The sequence below is a fragment of the Bufo bufo genome, chromosome 2 (assembly GCF_905171765.1).
Source record: "Bufo bufo chromosome 2, aBufBuf1.1, whole genome shotgun sequence".
Taxonomy (NCBI): Eukaryota; Metazoa; Chordata; class Amphibia; order Anura; family Bufonidae; genus Bufo; species Bufo bufo.
The window spans coordinates 609191253-609213335 of record NC_053390.1 but is presented as its reverse complement, the minus strand read 5'-3'; the positions used below and the strand labels follow the sequence as shown (position 1 = coordinate 609213335).

Below are 22083 nucleotides of genomic sequence, written 5' to 3'. Positions count from 1 at the left end.
CTGAAGCGTTCAAAATTTCTGTACAGATGCAATTATTGGGTACAGGGGCCGGAGCTCTATATTTTGAATAGCTACAATAAATGACCTGCTTTCCAAAAATCAATCACTGCTATGGGATCACCAGTACTCTGCTATCCTGGCTGCGACACGTTGTGCGACTAGTGTAGCTGCACTTAAAATGTCACAGAGTTTAAAATAAATAAATAAAAAAGTTCCATTCAACTACTCTTTATCTATGCATCTCTCCTCGTTCCATTGATCGGTGACTTCTCTATGAAACATCAACATTTTTTTTGAGAACTCAGTGACCCTTTAATCTGACCCATCCATGGAATACAATAGTTTTTTCAGATTAAAAGCACCAGAGCTGATGTCTGCATGCAGCGGAGATGGTCACTGACTTGTCTACATAAAGCTCAGTAGTTACAGGAAGACTGGGACCTCCCGTGGCTGCAGAAGGGAGATATGGCTGGAGCAACAACCAGCTCCCTCATGTAGGAAAAAGTTAACTTGGGAGTTCAAAAGTGTACAAGTGTGATCATCCATGTGCCACACAAGTCCAGCAAGCACGGCCACTCACTGAGTGAGAGATCCCTGGAGGTCATTTTTCAAAGACCAGCATTTTGCGCTGCTGGAGAATGTGCCTAATTTATCACGAGGCGATTCTGTGTCAGTCCATGCGCCTAGATTGAAATCTACTTCAGCCCTTGACTGGAGTAAATTGCAATCATCATTTAAGGCCTCTTTCACACTTGCGTTGTTGGGATCCGGCATGCACTTCCGTTGCCGGAGGTGCCTGCCGGATCCGTAACAACGCAAGTGTACTGAAAGCATTTGAAGACGGAACCGTCTTCCAAATGCTTTCAGTGTTACTATGGCACCCAGGACGCTATTAAAGTCCTGGTTGCCATAGTAGGAGCGGGGAGCGGGGGAGCGGTATACTTACAGTCCGTGCGGCTCCCGGGGCGCTCCAGAATGACGTCAGAGCGCCCCATGCGCATGGATGACGTGATCCATGTGATCACGTGATCCATGCGCTTGGGGCGCCCTGACGTCACTCTGGAGCGCCCGGGGAGCCGCACGGACGGTAAGTATGCCGCTCCCCCGCTCCCCGCTACACTTACCATGGCTGTCAGGACTTTAGCGTCCCGGCAGCCATGGTAACCACTCTGAAAAAGCTAAATGTCGGCTCCAGCAATGCGCCAAAACGACGTTTAGCTTAAGGCCGGATCCGGATAAATGCCTTTCAATGGGCATTAATCCCGGATCCGGCCTTGCGGCAAGTCTTCAGGATTTTTGGCCGGAGCAAAAAGCGCAGCATGCTGCGGTATTTTCTCCGGCCAAAAAACGTTCCGTACCGGAACTGAAGACATCCTGATGCATCCTGAACGGATTTCTCTCCATTCAGAATGCATTACGATAATCCTGATCAGGATTCTTCCGGCATAGAGTCCCGACGACGGAACTCTATGCCGGAAGACAATAACGCAGGTGTGAAAGAGCCCTAAGAGTGTTTCCAGATGTAAATATTTGTGAATTTGCTGGAGCTGGTGGCCTCGCCCCTCCCCCACTACTCCTCAACGTCAAGGGCCACTTGGGTGCAACAAGAGCAACGGCGATGCCCTCATTGCACCAAAGGTATAATTTGCATATTAAGAAAAAGTATCAAAACTCCGGAGGAGAGCCTCAGATCAACAAAAGAAAAACAGAATTTTAATCAGGTGAACCACAGCCATGTGCAAACAGTTTGATATAGAGGTCGTGGGTGACAGAAACCCTTTGTATTACAGAGCCACTAAAAATCTACATTTAAAATAATCCTGCACCTACTATAATATTAGGGATAACATTTCCACCATACTCAGGTATGTACAGTCGTGGCCAAAAGTTTTGAGAATTACATAAATATTGGAAATTGGAAAAGTTGCTGCTTAAGTTTTTATAATAGCAATTTGCATATACTCCAGAATGTTATGAAGAGGGATCAGATGAATTGCATAGTCCTTCTTTGCCATGAAAATTAACTTAATCCCAAAAAAACCTTTCCACTACATTTCATTGCTGTCATTAAAGGACCTGCTGAGATCATTTCAGTAATCGTCTTGTTAACTCAGGTGAGAATGTTGACGAGCACAAGGCTGGAGATCATTATGTCAGGCTGATTGGGTTAAAATGGCAGACTTGACGTGTTAAAAGGAGGGTGATGCTTGAAATCATTGTTCTTCCATTGTTAACCATGGTGACCTGCAAAGAAACGCGTGCAGCCATCATTGCGTTGCATAAAAATGGCTTCGCAGGCAAGGATATTGTGCTACTAAGATTGCACCTCAATCAACAATTTATAGGATCATCAAGAACTTCAAGGAAAGAGGTTCAATTCTTGTTAAGTAGGCTTCAGGGCGTCCAAAAAAGTCCAGCAAGCGCCAGGATCGTCTCCTAAAGAGGATTCAGCTGCGGGATCGGAGTGCCACCAGTGCAGAGCTTGCTCAGGAATGGCAGCAGGCAGGTGTGAGCGCATCTGCACGCACAGTGAGGCGAAGACTTTTGAAAGATGGCCTGGTGTCAAGAAGGGCAGCAAAGAAGCCACTTCTCTCCAAAAAAAACATCAGGGACAGATTGATCTTCTGCAGAAAGTATGGTGAATGGACAGCTGAGGACTGGGGCAAAGTCATATTCTCAGATGAAGCCTCTTTCCGATTGTTTGGGGCATCTGGAAAAAGGCTTGTCCGGAGAAGAAAAGGTGAGCGCTACCATCAGTCCTGTGTCATGCCAACAGTAAAGCATCCTGAGACCATTCATGTGTGGGGTTGCTTCTCATCCAAGGGAGTGGGCTCACTCACAATTTTGCCCAAAAACACAGCCATGAATAAAGAATGGTACCAAAACACCCTCCAACAGCAACTTCTTCCAACAATCCAACAACAGTTTGGTGAAGAACAATGCATTTTCCAGCACGATGGAGCACCGTGCCATAAGGCAAAAGTGATAACTAAGTGGCTCGGGGACCAAAACGTTGACATTTTGGGTCCATGGCCTGGAAACTCCCCAGATCTTAATCCCATTGAGAACTTGTGGTCAATCCTCAAGAGGCGGGTGGACAAACAAAAAGCCACTAATTCTGACAAACTCCAAGAAGTGATTATGGAAGAATGGGTGGCTATCAGTCAGGAATTGGCCCAGAAGTTGATTGAGAGCATGCCCAGTCGAATTGCAGAGGTCATGAAAAAGAAGGGCCAACACTGCAAATACTGACTCTTTGCATAAATGTCATGTAATTGTCGATAAAAGCCTTTGAAACGTATAATGCGTGTAATTATATTTCACTACATCACAGAAACAACTGAAACAAAGATCTAAAAGCAGTTTAGCAGCAAACTTTGTGAAAACGAATATTTGTGTCATTCTCAAAACTTTTGGCCACGACTGTGCTACTGGGTTCAGATATATGCTTTGAACTCCGGCAGTCTTTTCCGGAGAAGGAAGCGGCTGACTGAATTCACTGTATCAGCCATACATGTCAGTTTTCGGCCGGACAAAAAAAATACTACAGGGATTCCATTTCAGTGAATGGAGATTCGGCGGTGTATGGTGGTATCTGGCTATGCCGTATGAAGTGAACTCCGGCAGTCTGTTCCTCTGACAGATTAGATTTGCTCCTTTGATGAGCTGAAGCCATACAGAATTCCCCACGGCCTCAGTGCAGGCCTTCAGCAGACAGAAGCTGCTTTATGACCGTTTGTGGCTAAAAAAAAGGCAGTTCCTATTCTCGTAATGGACGCACAAGGCAATGCTGGCCGCTGAATCGGATGATGTGTGACAAGTCATCTACTTGTACATCTAGTATTCAACTGCCTTCAACAAATGAACAAACACGTTTTCTTCCCTCAATAAAATGACCAGTGCTATATACAGCATAAAGCTGCATCGAGCCATACAAACAAGATAGCTTTCAGATGAAAATGAGAGTATGGTTAAAAAAGTAATAAATTAAAATGATCCAAAAGGCATATTTACATGTTGTGACACAAAAGGGCCGGTTTGACATCTCATACAAAGTATAAAAAATAAATAAAAATACTGTAGGGAGTAAATTGCACCAAATTAATGAAAAGATGCACACCTCTTAATAAATTTGGCACATTTTCACATTATAGACTTAAAGGGGTTCTGCAGTTTGTTTAAACTGATGATCTATCCTCTGGATAGATCATCAGCATCTGATCGGCAGGGTTTGACACCCGGGACCCCCGCCGATCAGCTGTTTGAGAAGGCCCAGTGACGTCACGACTAGTATCAATGGCCTGGGTGGGGCTAAGCTCCATTCAAGTGAACAGAGCTTAGCCGCGCCCAGGCCAGTTGATACTAGTCGTGACGTCACTGGGCCAGCGGTAAACAGTGAGAAGGCCGCAGCACTACCTTCTCAAACAGCTGATCGGCGAGGGTCCCGGGTGTCGGACCCCCGCCGATCAGATGCTGATTATCTATCCAGAGGATAGATCATCAATTTAAAGAAACTGCAGAACCCCTTTAAAGTCAGAAAATGAAATCTACAACTTTTGCAGTTTCTTTTGAACAAATTACTATTCTATGTGGCTGAGTTTATGCGAGAAACTGATAAACTGATTGATATACGTGGGCTATGGTGACCTACCTGATAGTTGTCATTGACAAATATGTACACAGGGGACAGGACAAGTTGAAGAAACGTTTCTCTGTAAGTTTTCTTCATCTCAAAACAGAGTCTCTCCAGATAAGTAGTCGGGAAATCTGGTCCATCACTACCGCAGTGCTGTGAAGAAACCAAGGCCACATAGATAATCAAGGGAAGGGAACTTTATACAGATTCACTGCGCATACACATTTTTATATTATTAACTAACAATATTAATCATCACAGACTAAACCGGCTTAAACAGACGGTGCTACACAGAGAAGTCTGCTGTACAACGCTCGGAATATTAAAGAAACACTCCCACAAAATGAATTCTCTGGCCCATTAGAGTAGTACTTGATGCAAATAGCAGTGAAGGTACATTGATCCAATGGTCAGATTTGCAGCTCAGGGGGTGAGTCCTCACTGCTGCACCTCTTTCCCTGTAACTACCAGAGCTTTTAACAGATATGGCAGGCAGCAGCCCAGCCTAAGGCCCCTTAAGTGACCGCCGTAAAAAAAAAGGCATATTGGTGATCACTAAGGGGGTAAGTGGACCACATTGTATGCGTCACTGAGGTCTGGAGGAATGAAACAAACCAGATATGAAGCAAATATTTAAAAAAAGGGGTCAAAGAATGACCCGGGGACCATGGGCCATTACGTTTCAAAGTAGTATCAGCATGGGATTATGACGGTCAGTCTTGTCAAACCGATTTGATCAGTTCTACACTGGAACCAGATGTATATTAAGGATTTTTAAAGACACTTGATATGTAAAATGAGGGAACATCTACGTAATTGGGTTATAACAAAAATAAATGCTGCAGATATTCCTACTGGTAAATCCGCAGCGGATTATAGTACCAACAAAGTGAATGAGATTTGTACAAATCTCATCCATAAACTGCATATATTTTCAATGGGGGGGGAGATGACCTGCCCTGCAGATTTTTAAATCCTCAGCATGTCATTTTCTGACACAAAATGGTTGCGGGTTTGCTGTGGATTTTGCCCACTTAATTCAACTCTTACATGCAGATCCGGAGTCCTAAACTAAAAAACCAGTTAAAAAAAAAAATCACTTTATTAACTCTCTGGCACTACAGTGATTGGCTTTTATGGTAATCTGCTGGTCTCTGTAAACCCGGCCCTGTTGCAAAAACATTTCATCTTATGTGACCACCGCAACCAATCACAGGCTCCAGTGATCACATGGCACAATACATAATCACGGGCGGCCGGGTCTACAGAGGCTGGCAAGAATCCGAGATGCGCTGCCAAGGCCAGTATGGGGGGAAAGGGGTTTGTTGCCGCTCAGCTGTTTTCCGTGGTGAAATACAAAAGAACACAAGATCATGTGCAGATTTGTCACTGCTGATTTCACTGTGGATTTATGAGGCATTGCTGTGGACATTTTTAACAGCAATTCCGCTCCATATGGATATACTCTAATATGGTACTCTTCACTGGAAAGTACAAGGGGTTACTTTATCAGTTCTACTTATAGACATGCTCTTCAATTACAGTAATTAAAACAATATTTTACTACTATGCAGTCCATAAACACTCACCACTGGTAGCTTGGCATGAACTTTGTACACATTGAGAAGTACAGTGATATCCCATGGCCTCAGTGACAATGGATGGATGGTTTTAGCCATCTGATCGCGGTCTTTCTTGTCATGCTCCATACCTAGTGCAGTCCAGCCAGAATTGGACGATGTTGACATGGACAACACAGGACTGGATATCACTTCTTCAAAGTCTGTGTACATGTCATCCTCTCCAAAGTAATTTTCCTATGGAAGAGAACAGATGTAAATAAAGAATGTCAAGAATAACGTGTAAATGCAAACTAAATGGTAAAACGCAGCAATTAATCATTAGTGAACACTACCATAAAATCGCATACAACAATCGTTACTTGTACCTGAAAGCAAGCAATAGGCAATGCTCACAACTAGGTACAAAACAGGACTGTGAAAACACTAACAACAACTAACACCTTACAAATCGAATCATAGAAATGGGATTTAGATGGACAGAATACTACAAATCATAAAAATGTAACCCCTTCTCTGGACCCATCTCATACATCCTCGCAGGATTTCACTTCAGTAGCCAAGGACAGTTGTATCTTAGACTGCCTAGTAGCTAGATATGAGCCATGTCTTGTTTTAAAGGGGACGATCTAAGCTTTAAAACAAGACCAAGACTAGAAGTAATACAACTTTATATAGCGCTTATGAGAACAGGTGCCAATGAGAGCTGCATAAACCCCCAGCTCCCACTCCCGACTTGATTTCTAAAGGCTGTCTTTCTTGTTGTATGGCAGCTAGCACCACAATCCCGGTCTTGTTTTAAAGCTTTAAAAAAAAAAAAAAGACCTTGCTCGTACCTCTAACTGCTAGCCTGAGATATACCAGGTTAAAGCAGCCCCTCCTCCTTGAGCTGGCTGTGATCATGGTGAGCATGGAGGAAGAGAGGAACCCTTCCGGGATGTGCCGACAGGCTGCAGGAAGATGAGGAGAGACATAGAACCTCCACTCCATATAAAACTGTACACAACCTCAGGGGGAAGGTGACATAGACTTCTGTGCATGTTTTCAATCTTGCTTTCTGACTAGAACATAGGTAGTTTACTGACGCCATTATTTAGACGCTTAGCAAATTCAGATCCTATAACTCACACTACACACAATCATCAATCAAGTTTGGCTGTTACACAGTTCCTATCCTGTTGATACTCGATCTATACAGTAAAACATGCAGACTCTTCTCTAGTGATACCCATTAGATGCTACAATAATAGAACGATTATCACTAGGGAGGAATATCTAACATATTTCTGAGAGATGAGAAAGATTTTCATCAGTCAGCAAAGATATTTTCGCTGACTGTTGTCATGAATGATCGTTTTCAACTAACGTCGTTTCAGACAAAAAAAAACAGAATTCTGAAGCTTTTCAGACGGGTGTAATACATGGGCTTTTTGTTTGCCTTTATTACGGATGCAACACCTGGACTCACTATTCATCAGAGTTAGGACAACTCACTTTCTAAGGAACCGCAGGAAGTTCACAAGGTGTTGGGTGTTGCATCCATGATACAAGAGTAATAAAGCATCTTCATTATCACCGTCCGAAGACTAATTAGGATTACAGTTTGGATAAGATGGTGACTTCCTAATGCAACAGTTAGTTGATGAATTACAGCAGTTTTTGAATTCCTTTACCACATGTAGCATTGAACACAGACAGGTAGTGTTTATGCACTCTTCACATCTTACAGTTTTTTGCAAAGTATATATTATAATTAGGGATGAGCAAACTTCTGTTTTCAAGTTCGGTGTACAAGCTTGGGGTTATCTAAGAATTCCGTTATGGATTCCGCTACACATTTCAGTCACAAACTTGAATTTCTGCCCAATTTTTCTTATAAATCACTGCTTACTACAAAGTTGCATGAAGTTTATTGTGTTATTTAACCCCTTCACGCAAAATCACGTACATGTACATGGGGGAATGTGGTGCCTTACCACATTCCCATGTACATGTACGTGATGTGGTTACACTGTCAGCGCACGGAGCGATATGCTGACAGTTCAAGTTTGCAGGCACACGGGGGTTGCTAGGCAACCAGTGACGCCAGCGGGGAGCGAATCGCAGCGCTCACTGGCCGGCGATTGCTGTGATTGGTCCATTACTGCAGATGGACCAATCACAGCCCATTGACGCTATTTAGGGAGGTACTGTGTGTACTCTCCTTCTCTGATCTTCCCAATTCCTGTCAGGGAAGCGATCAGAGAAGGAGCTATTGTCAGAATCCACTCACCACAAAGTTTTAACCCCTTTTAACCCCTTCAGTGCCGAAACGCCACTCTTCTTTGCCCCAATTAGTGACACAGATCAGTTCTGTACCAAATCTGTCATCAGCCTGTCATGTCATCATCAGTTCTGTGCCTCATCCCCTGCCTCACACATAATTAACCCCTTCAGTGCCGATTTGCCCCAGTCAGTGACAAATCAGTCCTGTTCAGTCCTGTCATCATCACCTCATCCAGACACCTGTCACTCCAGCCTGTCTGTCCTTCAAGACACCTGTCACTTCCACCTGTCCATCCGTCAAGACACCTGTCACTCCAGCCTGTCCGTCAAGACACCTGTTACTTCCACCTGTCCATCCGTCAAGAAACCTGTCACTCCAGCCTGTCCGTCCGTCAAGACACCTATCACTCCAGCCTGTCCATCCGTCAAGACATCTGTCACTCCAGCTTGTCCGTCAAGACACCTGTCACTCTAGCCTGTCTGTCAAGACACCTGTTACTTCCACCTGTCCGTCCGTCAAGAAACCTGTCACTCCAGCCTGTCCGTCTGTCAAGACACCTGTCACTCCAGCCTGTTCATCCGTCAAGACACCTGTCATTCCAGCCTGTCCGTCAAGACACCTGTTACTTCCACCTGTCCGTCCGTCAAGAAACCTGCCACTCCAGCCTGTCTGTCCGTCAAGACACCTGTCACTTCAGCCTGTCCGTCCGTCAAGACACCTGTCACTCCAGCCTGTCCGTCCGTCAAGACACCTGTCACTCCAGCCTGTCCGTCCGTCAAGACACCTGTCACTCCAGCCTGTCCATCCGTCAAGACACCTGTCACTCCAGCCTGTCCATCCGTCAAGACACCTGTCACTCCAGCCTGTCCATCCGTCAAGACACCTGTCACTCCAGCCTGTCCATCCGTCAAGACACCTGTCACTCCAGCCTGTCCATCCGTCAAGACACCTGTCACTCCAGCCTGTCTATCCGTCAAGACACCTATCACTCCAGCCTGTCCGTCCGTCAAGACACCTGTCACTCCAGCCTGTCCATCCGTCAAGACACCTGTCACTCCAGCCTGTCCATCCGTCAAGACACCTGTCACTCCAGCCTGTCCATCCGTCAAGACACCTGTCACTCCAGCCTGTCCATCCGTCAAGACACCTGTCACTCCAGTAGGGTTGTTTCGGGTATCAAACTTTCGATACCCAATCGATACTTTTAGCCCGGTATCGATACGATACCGTGATTTGTCTTTTATCGATACTTGGCTGTGCTACTGCACAGTCTAGTATCAGAGAATATTGATCACGCTGCTCTCAGCAGCACAGGGAAGAAGGCAGCAGTCTCTCCCTCCCCCCAGTGCTGCTGCCGCCAATGAGAGAGCAGAGGGGAGGAGAAGGGGAGGGGCTGTGGCCACTGCGCCACCAATGATAACTAACGTTTAATACATTACAAATGCAGGCGGCGGCACCTGAGGGGTTAATTGCCGCGGATCGCAGCGCCCTTTCAGAGGTCGGGTGCCGGAAATGTGTTTCTGCCGCCGGCTGTATTTGTATATTAAACTTTAATTATCATTGGTGGTGCAGTGCGCCCTCCCCCCAACCCCCCCCCCCCTCCCCAGTATTAACAACAATGGTGGCGCAGTGCGCCCCCTCCACAGTATTTAAAACATTGGTGGTGCAGTGTGCCCCCCCCCCCGCAGTATTAAAATAATTGGTGGCAGTGGCCACAGAGTCCCCTCACCTCCTCTCATTGGTGGCAGTGGCAGCTTCTGATCGGAGCCCCAGCAGTGTAATTGTGGGGCTCCGATCAGTTACCATGGCAGCCAGGATGCTACGCTACTGAAGCCCTGGCTTCCATGGTCAGCTCCCTGCTGCTGTGTGTACTATGCACAGGGCATCAAGGAGAGTGTGAAGTCCTATTCACCCTAATAGAGCTCTATTAGGGTGAATAGACAAGGGATTAAAAGATCCCAGGTTCTAGCCCCTAAGGGGGGAAATAGTTATTAAATAAACTGTAAAAAAAAGAAAGTTAAAACAAACACACCAAAATATTAAGTATAAATCACCCCCTTTCCCAATTTTACATATAAAATATATAAACAATAAATAAATATTACATATCGCCACGTCCGAAAAGTCCAAACTATTAAAATATTAAAAAAATCTCCTATGCGGTGAATGCCGTAAAATAAAAGAATAAAATAAAAACTGCGCAATTCGCTATTTTTTTTTTTAAGTCACCTTGTCCCCCCAAAAAATAGGATAGCACTGTTCGATTATGGGCCGGACGTTCCATAAAATGTGGAATGCACGCGGCTTTTTTGGACATTTAATTTTTTTCGCGTGGTATTGAATGGTATAGAGCATGATGGCGAACCTATGGCACGAGTGCCAGACGTGGCACTCAGAGCCCTCTCTGTGGGCACCCGCACCCTGGAGAAAGTCTATGGTGCACCAATATGCCTTAGACTTCTCCTGCCATTCATCAGTGCAGGACATGCTATGAACTGCACAGGCAGCACATGGAATGTAGGCAGGTTATTATAGCTAAATGATAAAGTACATGGAAGATATATGATATTGGTGTTCAGGTTAAATTGCCGTGTTGGCACTTTGCGATAAATAAGTGGGTTTTGGGTTGCAGTTTGGGCACTCGGTCTCTAAGAGGTTCACCATCACTGGTATAGAGTATTGCAATAACTTTTTTATGGTATCGAAACCGAATAAAATTTTTGTTATCGAAACAACCCTACACTCCAGCCTGTCCGTCCGTCAAGACACCTGTCACTCCAGCCTGTGCGTCCGTCAAGACACCTGTCACTCCAGCCTGTCCGTCCATCAAGACACCTGTCACACACTCCCAAGTTACATAAAAAAAAATTTTTACCGTCACTACATGTGCCATCCTCCTGTGTCTACATAATCGTGTCCTGTGCTTGAGTGGCACTATTCTGTAAAATATAAGTCTCCTATGCCCCATGTGGATTTGTGCCACCTATAATTGTAAAATAATACATTCATTTACCCCTTTTAAATTAACCCCAATAAGGATATTGGCACTACTCTGTGCTCCATACTAGACCCCTGTATATAATTTTCAGCCTCCTGAGGCTCATCGACAGCCATCTGTGCTACCTGTGACACCTGTCAATAACTGCCAAGAGACTCAGGGAGTTTTTATCCTAAAGAATATACAGGATTTTAGTTTGCTGTTCAAAAAAAAATCTACATTAGTTTACAGTTTAAAATGACTAAATGGATTTTCACTGCTGAAGAGGCATATGCCATGCTTTTTGAGGACACTGACTCCAACAGTGGAGATGAAGTGAATTTTTAGTTTTATCTTCCTCAAATTATTCATCTAATGATGAGCCCACTCGTAGGCGTCCTAGGGGTAGTGCGCAGTCGCAGCCCCGTACAAGTGACTCTTCATGGATCCCCGCAGATAACTATGTGCCCCAGGTGCCTGAATTTACAGCCACGCCAGGCATCAATGTAGATACCACAGGTTTCAGTGAAATGTATTTTTTTCCAATCATTCTTCACTGATGGCCTAATTAACTTGATGGTGGAACAAACAAATATATATGCAGAGCAATTTATTGCCTCCCATCCAGACAGTTATCTTTCAAGGCTCCACAAGTGGACCCCTACTGACACGACTGAAATGCAAAAGAGGACTTCTAAGCATGGGCATTATAAAAATAAAAAAAACAATATGTTTATATTGGAACAAAGATATTCTTGATCACACCCCTCTTTACTTTCTTGCCATGCCCCGGCCCCGTTTCGAAGCTATTCAAAGATTTCTACATTTCAGCAATAATATTGAATGCCCACCCCCAAGCGACCCCAGTTATGACAGACTCTTTAAAATTAGGCCAGTGGTTGACCACTACAATTCCAAATTTGGTCAAGTATATGCCCCCCAAAAATGCCTCAGTGGATAAATTATTGGTCCACTTCAAAGGCCGATTACATTTCCGCCAGTACCTGCCCAATAAAAGGGCTAGGTATGGTGTGAAGTTGTATAAGGCCTGTGAAAGTGTATCCAGGTATACATTGCGCTTTCGTATTTACGAGGGAAAAGATTCAAACATTGAGCCACCCAATTTTCCCCCGGTTCTGGGTATAAGTGGGAAGATAGTATGGGATTTAGTCCACCCCCTGTTGGACCACGGATACCATCTATTTTTGGACAACTTTTACAATAGTGTCCCTCTCCTGAAGAGCCTTTCTGCCAGAGGCATAGGCACAAGTGGCACAATTAGACAAAATCAAAAAAGGCTCCCTAAATCCTTTATAGACCAGACATTTTCAGTTTAGCATTTTCCCATTTGGCAATCCAATAATAGCTCCCCCACTCAAAAAAATAAAAAACATTAAAAATTCCCATTATACCCCTAGATGATTACATTGAAGGGAGTCATTTTATTAAATGGGGCATTTCTTCAATTTCCTTTTATGTTCTGGAACCCCTAGAGCCTCGTTTTTGCAGTTTTCACTGTCGGGCTGCCTCAGGGTGTCTTCAAATGCGACATGGTGCCTGAAAATTATTCCAGCAAAATCTGCCCTCCAAAAGCCACACTGGCTTTCCTCCCATTCTGGAGTCCTGCTGTGCGCTCATACAGAAGGCTACAAGCACATATAGGGTGTTTCCTGAATGGGGAGAAAATAGGAAACACATACTGGGGTGCATTTTCTCCTTTAATCCCTTGTGAAAGTGAAAAATTGGGGTCTGCTAGTAATTTTTCTTTTTCAGAAATGTGTGCTTTGAAATCCTTTAACAAGTGTTTCTGCCTTCTGTGAGACACCTGTTTGCTGAAAAGTACCCTTTCTACCACTTAAAATGTTCATACTAGGGATCGACCGATTATCGGAAGTACCGATATTATCGGCTGATATTCAGTATTTTGTACATTATCGGTATTGGCATCTAACCTTGCCGATATACCGATAATGCATATAAAGCGAATACTAGTGAGCCATATGGTGCTCCTTCCACTCTGAAGCCTGCTGTACGCCCATACATCAGTTTTTAAGCACATATGGGGTGTTGCCGTATTCGGGGGGAAATGGGGAACAAAATGTGGGATGCATTTTGTACTGTTACCCTTTGGGAAAGTGAAAAATGTGGGTGTAAAGCAACTTTTTGTGAAAAAAAATGCAATTTTTCATTTTCACTGCCAAGTATTTCCTAATTCTAAGAAACACTTTTGAGGTCAAAGTGCTCACTACACACCTTGAAATATTTCTTGAGGGGTGTAGTTTCCGGAATGGGGTCACTTTTTGGGGGTTTCCACTGTAGGGCGACCTTCATATGCGACATAGCTCCCAATTATCATTCCAGCTAAATCCGCTCTCCAAAAGCCATATGGTGTTCCTTCTACTCTGAAGCCTGCTGTGCGCCCATACATCAGTTTTTGAGCACACATGGGGTGTTTTTGTAAACTCCAGATTCAGTGTAATAGATTTTGAGTTTTGTTTGGCTGTTAACCCTTGATGTGTTGCAGAAAAAATAGATTAAAATTTTAAATCTGCAAAAAAAAAAAATCATTATGAAATAGCTTGAGGGGTGTAGTTTCCAAAATGGGGTGATCTATGGGTGGTTTCTAATATGTAAGCCCCAGAAAGTGACTTCATAACTGAACTGGTCCTGAAAAAAGGATATTTTTTGTGAAACTCACCTGCAAAATCGTCTTTTCCATTGGGGGACACAGACCATGGGTATAGCTTAGAGGTATTAGTAGGAGGGACACTATGCAAATACAAAAGAGAGCTCCTCCTCCTCGGCCTATACCCCCAGGCTCCACCAGGAGGAACTCAGGCGAAAAGCAGTAGGAGAAGGAGACAAGAAAAAAATAATGGAAGCCATCGGACCAAAGCCCATGAGGTCCAACCACAATCAGAACTGAACTGAAAACCACTCCTGCAACAGGCAGAATGGGTGGGAGCTGTGTCCCCCAATGGAAAAGACGAGAAAAAGATTTTACAGGTGAGTTTCACAAAAAATCTCCTTTTCTCTTACTTTTTTCCATTGGGAAACACAGACCATGGGACGTCCCAGAGCAGTCCATGGGGTGGGAAAAAATATCAACACCGCCAGGAGGAACGTCCAACGGTGAAACAGGAACCACAGCCTGCAAAACCCTGCGGCCAAAGACAGCATCAGCCGAAGCCAGCGAATGCAACTGATAAAACTTCGTAAAAGTATGTAAGGACGACCAGGTGGCCGCCTTACACAGCTGAGACACAGAGGCACGATTGCGCCTTGCCCAGGAAGCTCCCACCGCCCTAGTGGAGTGAGCGGTAATCCGAGCCGGGGGAACCCTACCACGAGCGCGATAAGCCGCGGAGATAGCCGAGCGGATCCATCGCGCCACAGTGACCTTGGAGGCCGCCAGACCCTTAAGAGGTCCCTCGGGAATCACAAAGAGGGAGTCTGAACGGCGGACGGAGGCGGTAGCCGTCAGATAAACCTTCAGAGCCCGGACGACATCCAGGGAATAGAGAGCGCGTTCCTTGGGGTTTGCCGGAGAAGTACAAAAGGAAGGCAGGACAAGATCCTCGTTAGGGTGGAATGGAGAGACCACCTTGGGCAGAAAGGAGGGAACCGGACGGAGCACCACCTTATCCTGGTGAAAAACCAGAAAAGGCTCCTGGCAGGAAAGTGCGGCCAGCTCCGATATCCGCCTGATGGAAGTTATGGCCACCAGGAAGACCACTTTCCAGGTGAGAAAAATCAGGGAAACCTCCCTCAGAGGCTTGTAGGGAGCCGTCTGGAGGGCGCGCAGGACTAAGTTGAGGTCCCAAGGAGGTAAAGGGGGGACGTACGGAGGGACCGAATGCGCCACCCCCTGAAGAAAGGTCTTCACAGGACCCAGGAGAGCAAGGGACCTCTGAAAAAAGACGGCCAGAGCCGAAACTTGACCCTTCAGGGAGCTCAGCGGCAGTCCCACCTCGAGTCCGGACTGAAGGAAAGAGAGTACCATCGAGATGGAAAAACGAAGGGGAGGGAAACCCGAGTTCTCACAAAGAAGGCAAGGAAGGCCTTCCAGGTACGATAGTAAATCCGGGAGGAAGCCGGCTTCCTCGCTCTGATCATGGTTCTAATTACCGAATCCGAGAACCCCCTCCTCTTCAGGATGGCGGTTTCAACAGCCACGCCGATAAACGAAGTGACTGTAAATTCCGGTGGAAGAGTGGGCCCTGAGACAGTAGATCTTCTCTGTTGGGAAGAGGCCATGGGGCGTCCGCCAGCATCCAAGCCACGTCCGAGAACCATGCGCGGCAAGGCCAATCTGGAGCGATGAGAATTGTCGGAATCCCTTCCGCCTCGATCTTGCGTAGGACTTTCGGCAGCAGAGGAAGTGGAGGGAAGACATAGAGGAGGCTGAAGTCCTGCCACGGAGACACCAGCGTGTCCACCCCCTACGCCTTCGGATAACGGGCGCGAGCCAGGAACACCGGGAGCTTGTTGTTGAGCCTGGATGCCATCAAGTCCACATCCGGACGGCCCCACCGGTGGCAGACGTCTTCGAATACCTCCGGATGCAGAGACCACTCACCTGGATCCACCTTGTTGCGGCTTAGAAAGTCCGCTGTCCAGTTGTCTATTCCTGGAATGTATACCGCTGACAACACCGGAACGTGAGACTCCGCCCACAGCAGAATTCTCCTCACCTCCTGCATCACCACCCCGCTGCGGGTCCCGCCTTGATGATTGATATAAGCCACAGCCGTGGCATTGTCCGACTGAATCCTTACCGGGCGGCCGGTAAGGAGAGGAGTCCAATGGGAGAGGGAGTGGAAAATCGCTCTCAGCTCCAGGATGCTGATCGGGAGACGAGATTCCGCCTCCGACCAAACCCCCTGAACCGTGCGGGATAGGAGAACGCCGCCCCAACCCAGAAGGCTGGCATCGGTGGTGACGATCGTCCAGGAGAACGGAAGGAAAGATCTTCCCGACGTCAGGTTCATAGGGGACAGCCACCAGGGAAGAGCCGCCCAAACCCGCAGAGACAGCTGGAATCGAGCGTCCAGACCCCGAGAGGTCTTGTCCCAGAGGGAAAGGATCTCCTGTTGGAGCGAACGAGTGTGAAACTGGGCATATGGTACGGCCTCGAAAGAGGCCACCATAAGACCCAGGACCCGCATGCACTCCCGGATGGAGAGACACGGGGAGCGCAGCAGGTGCGACACTGCCCCCTGGATCTGGGAGGACTTGGAGACTGGAAGAAACACTTTGGCGGCCGAGGTACCAAAACCATCCCCAGAAAAGAGAGCTTCTGGGACGGGAGGAGAGAGGATTTTGGGAAGTTGATCAGCCAGCCGAACTGTTCCAGAGTCTAAACAGTGATCCGGACGCTGTCCTCGGCCTGCAGAAGCGAGGGGGCCTTTATCAGGATTTCGTCCAGGTAGGGCAGCAAAGGAATGCCCCTGGTGCGAAGAAGCGCCATGAGCGGCGCTAGGATCTTGGTAAAGACCCGAGGGGCAGTCGCTAACCCGAAAGGAAGGGCGACAAACTGATAGTGCCGACCATCAATGGCGAAACGCAGGAATTGTTGGTGAGATTCTGCGATCGGGACATGCAGATAGGCGTCCTGGATGTCTACGGACGCGAGGAACTCCCCTGGAAGAAGAGAACCAATAACGGAGCCGAGGGATTCCATTCGAAACCTCCGCACCTGCAGAAACTTGTTGAGCAGCTTTAGATCCAGGAACGGACGCACCGACACCTCCTTCTTTGGGACCACGAACAGGTTTGAATAGAAACCTGTGCCCTGTTCCTCTTGGGGAACTGGGGTAATTTACACCCCGGTCCAGAAGGGAGGAAACTGCCATCAACAGGTCCGAGGCTCGGGCCGGATCCCCCGGAACGCGAGAAGGGAAAAAATGTCTGGAAGCTAATTCTATCTTGTAACCTGATGTTACAATTTCTAGAGCCCATGCGTCCTGAACAGGAGCCCTCCAAACCTGCTGATAGGCGAGCAGGCGGCCCCCTACCATGAGGGGTGGGGGCGCCCCTTCATGCGGAAGACTGCTTGGGAGCAGCAGGGCGGGCTGACTGTGCCCTCTGGCGCCAGGAAGTCTGGGGCTTGAAGGAGGGCTTTTTGCGGGAGTCCTGAGACCCCCCAGCGGAGGAAGCAGGCGACGCCCTACTAGACGAGAAGCGGCGAAAGGACTGATACCGGGAGCCGGAGGACCTGGTCCGAAAAGTGCGCTTGGACCTGGGTTGGGGAAGATGAGTGCTCTTGCCACCAGTGGCGGCAGAGATGAACTCGTCCAGCTGAGCCCCAAAAAGTCTGGAACCCCCAAAGGGGAGATTAGCGAGGGAACGTTTGAAAGAGGCGTCGGCGTCCCACACCTTTAACCAGACCTCTCCGCGCTGATTGACCGAGGTGGCTGAAATGCGGGCAAAGAGGGAAGCAATGTCCATGCAAGCTTCGCAAAGGAACTTAGAAGCCTGAGACATCTGGAGAAGCAAAGTGTGTCAGTAGACGCATCTTGTTCCGCCAGGTCTTGGTGGTGGCGCTGCAACCACACCGAGAGGGCTCTGGCCACCCATGCTGAGGCAAAAGCAGGTCGCAGGGACGTGCCTGCCAATGAGAAAATGGACTTGGAAAGAGAGTCTATGCGCCTGTCTACAGCGTCCTGCAAAGAGGAGCCGTATAAGACAGGGAGGGCCGTGTTCTTGGCTAATCTGGCCACTGGGGGATCCACCTTGGGGGGAGAAGACCACTTCTCCACACTGTCAGCCGGAAAAGGATAAAGCGTATCCATGCGTTTGGTGGCAGAGAACTTTTGATTAGGACGGTCCCAGGCCCTGGATATAACCGTGGAAAATTCCTCATGGACAGGAAACGCGGCAGCCTCCGGCTTCTTGGACGGAAAAAGGGCGTACTCCCGACTAGTGGAAGGAGGAGAATCGCCTTGGAGATTAAAAGTGTCTCGGACAGCCGCCACTGCGGGAACCACTGAGAGGAGATGGAGTGGTTGGCGCCACAGGATTGGAAGCCGCCATACGTTCCATAAAGGACATAGCTGCCTTGGCGACTAAGGCCAAATCAGCGGCCGCGCTGGACATGGCAGATGCCCAAGCGGGAACCACTGGCTCCGCAGGGACAGGGGGGGGCTGGGCTGGGCAAGCGAAGGAGGAGAAGGGTGATCCTGTCCAGGGGCAGGGCAGGAGGCACAGACACCAGAGACCGAAAGTGGAATAAGACACTCCTTACAGGACCCAATTGTGGTCCGAGAAGAGGTCTTGGCAGGCTTAAGGCATGATGGCATGATGGCAACCAGTAAAAAGCTAAAAAGGTCCTACCACCCAGGCAACAGCACCGACCGGAGAGGAGCAGGGAGCAGCCATACGAGTGAGGAGCTTCTTCAGCAAGCTGCAGCAGACGGCAGAGCGAAGCACAGAGGCTCCGCCCCCATGACGCGTCACCCCGCCCCCTCAGAAGCGCGAAAAGAGCGCGCGCTTTATGAAAATAAATGTCCCCCGGCGCCGAACGCGGCGTAGAGGGGGTTAATGAAGGGAGAGGCGGCCCCAGAAAGAAGCAGGAGGCCCACTGCCGGCGGGAGTTGTTGCGGAGTGGCAGGAGAAAATGAAGACTGAAGTGCCCCATAGAAGCCATGACGGTCCCAAAAGGTCCTAGTAAAGTGCCTCCAGATACCCCCTCCTGACAGAAAAGGACACCCACTCCCCATTCACCCAGGCGGCCCATAGATATCATGGTCCCCCATTGCAGATGGGGGGGGGCAGAGGGGATTGCAGCCATACTTATCTGATCCTGCAGTCTTCTCCCTCTGTACCGTACCAGCAGGGCTCACCTCTTCAGACATTTGACTCACCGGAGTACAGTGCTCTGGAAGGAGGGCAGCATCAGGTGACCCAGGAGCTGGTGGGATGCCGGAGCTAACAGGTCGAGCCCGGATCCGCTTGTCTTCTTGGGGGAAAATGGAGGCAGCCAGGCAGCGTCCAAAAACGGCGGCGGGCACTCCACGGGGGACCAGGAAAGTGCTATGCTGACCTGTGTCCCCATCTAGAAAGAAAATAACAAACCGGAGTAGAATTAACAGAAGTGTCAACCTCCTTCATCAGACACTAAGCAAAGACTGAGTTCCTCCTGGTGGAGCCTGGGGGTATAGCCCAAGGAGGAGCTCTCTCTTATATTTCCATAGTGTCCCTCCTACTAATACCTCTAAGCTATACCCATGGTCTGTGTCCCCCAATAGAAAAAAGTACGAGAAAATTGGGTTTTGGAAATTTTCTTAAAAATTTTAAGATTTGCTTCTAAACTTCTAAGCCTTCCAACGTCCCAAACAAATAAAATGTCATTTTCAAAATGATCCAAATATGAATAGACATATGGGGAATGTAAAGTAATAACTATCTATTATAAAAGTAGAGAAATAGAAATTTGCTAATTTTTCTAACTTTTTGGTAAATTTGGCATTTTTTTTATAAATAAAAATGAAATATTTTGACTTAATTTTACCACTGTCATGAAGTACAATATGTGACGAGAAAACAATCTCAGAATGGCCTGGATAAGTAAAAGTGTTTTAAAATTATTACCACATAAAGTGACACGTCAGATTTGAAAAATTAGGTTGTGTCCTGAAGTGGTTAAGCGGTTGTAGAAAAATATTAAAAATGTCAGACTTGCCCTTCAATTGCTTAAACATTTTTTTTATGCTTGACGCTTTTTCTGGTGTCATGCGCCAGTTGTCTGCGCATTCCGCTCTTCCTTTCAGTGTGAAGACAGCTGGCGCATGCACGATGCCCCTGGATGAGGCTGCTGCCAGGACACAGCGCGGGCCCGGACATGTGGATCAAGGGCGCATGCGCGTAATTACGGCGCACTGGGGAAGAGAAAAGCCGACGAGAGGGCTCCAGCGGTCGGAGGGCAAGCCCCTTCGGCTCCTTATGAAGGTAATTAGCATATAAATAAAAGCGATTTTTAGCAAAAAAAGGAAAAGACGTGGTGGTAAGACTAGTATATTTTTATCTAGATCAACTGTTATGATGATATGAAAAGCTCTGTAGCGAAAATCTGGTTGACAGAATCCCTTTAAGGACTTGTGACCGTGACTAGTTGCAGCCATATGCAGGCATGTAAACAAGCAGTGACAGCAGGACTGCTCCAGCACAGCAAAACACAAAGCAGGACATTTCCCCATGAACAATACCATGCAAAATTATTTTCATACCCATCATGAAATTTGCATGAACTTATAAAGTAAGCTGGGGTAACTCCACATCATACATACATGAGACGATCACATTAGTGAATTCTGCAATGTTCAACCACTACTGAACCTTTTGCCACTGCTCCTGGATTTCCGCTAATGAAAATCTGACACAATATTAAAAGGGCCACTGATCATTCTGGCCAGATTTTCTGTAACAATTTTATGAATGACGTCAAAGAGGTTTAAGCTCACTATAAAGTCCATTATTTCTTTAAAAAATAAAAATAAAAAATAGCGGTGTTTGGTATTCTATGCTTCATCAATGTCGCGTCCGTTATCTATCACATATCAAAAAATGAAGATAACCCTGTCACCTCTCTGGACATGTCTGGCTAAATAAAAGCTTTAACTTTCCATGAAATGGCAATTCAGGTGGCTCTTTACTTTCCCTTTCCTCTGTTACTCCTACTAGACTGACAAGTGGATGCTACCATTCCTCTTGTTATAGGGGTGTGTCCCTACATATGGCCACGGTCAGAACTAATTGGATAGTGTCAACTGCTTCGGGACAGGTGCCCAACTGGTAACATCAAGCCATTACATTATTCATACCGTTCTAGTTGGAATAACAGAGGCATGGTACAAGGCAGAGCTATTGTAAAGGATGGTTATATCACGGGGAATGCAAGCATATACTAAAACAGGTTTCAGAAGGGCTTAAAGGTCTTGTGGTGGATAATAATGCAAAACTAGCTTTTGCTCACTCTGATAAAACCCACAATCGGTCACAAACCATCACTGTTGCACTATTTGAAGATGATGATGGCAACACGATCTTGATCCTTCATCTCCACAGGGCCTACTCAACGGCCGCAGATTTTCAATGCTGTCCAGGTTTTGAAAAGATTTTCCGGTAATTAGAAAGATATTCCCCAATAGCACTATGGGTCTTCTGCAGATCAATCACATACTGCCCCGTGGAGGGCAGCTATATTTGACTGTTACAGCTTTGCCATATGTTGTGAACAGCTGTAGTTTTGAATCAGAAGTCAGTGGGACAAACAAATCATTCAGACAGAACAATCCCACAGATGAACAGAGAAGTAGGAGTGCTTTCAGCTCCAAGCCCACCAATTCAACGCTTAAAATTATTTTCAGAAATCCAACAAGCATATTAAAATAGAGCAGTTGTTCCCTGTAGAGCTTGCAAAAATGGATTTGAGGCCGGGTACGAACAATGCTGTTAATTAGTCTAACACGATGGTGATGGAAAGGAAACCTTCACAGAGGTCAAAACGAGCAGAGAAAATAGACCCCAGAAAACACACAGCCAGTAAAAATAGAAAATCAATGGAAAGTCAAAAAGAAAGGATGTTCTACATCTAACGTGACAACACTTTCAGAAGACTCTAAAA

At 46.8% G+C, this 22083-nt stretch overlaps 1 protein-coding gene across 9 annotated transcripts in view; it reads right to left on the bottom strand.

Annotated features, from left to right (window-relative positions):
* Nucleotides 1-22083, bottom strand: part of KIAA1109 (KIAA1109 ortholog) — a 307652-nt gene that overhangs the window by 189728 nt on the left and 95841 nt on the right. For all 9 annotated transcript variants that reach the window (XM_040418406.1, XM_040418409.1, XM_040418408.1 and 6 more), the window contains exons 20-21: nt 6226-6453; nt 4652-4789 (exon numbers count right to left, since the gene is read on the bottom strand). In XM_040418406.1, the coding sequence (XP_040274340.1) occupies nt 4652-4789; nt 6226-6453 (366 nt within the window). The remainder of the gene's footprint in view (nt 1-4651; nt 4790-6225; nt 6454-22083) is intronic.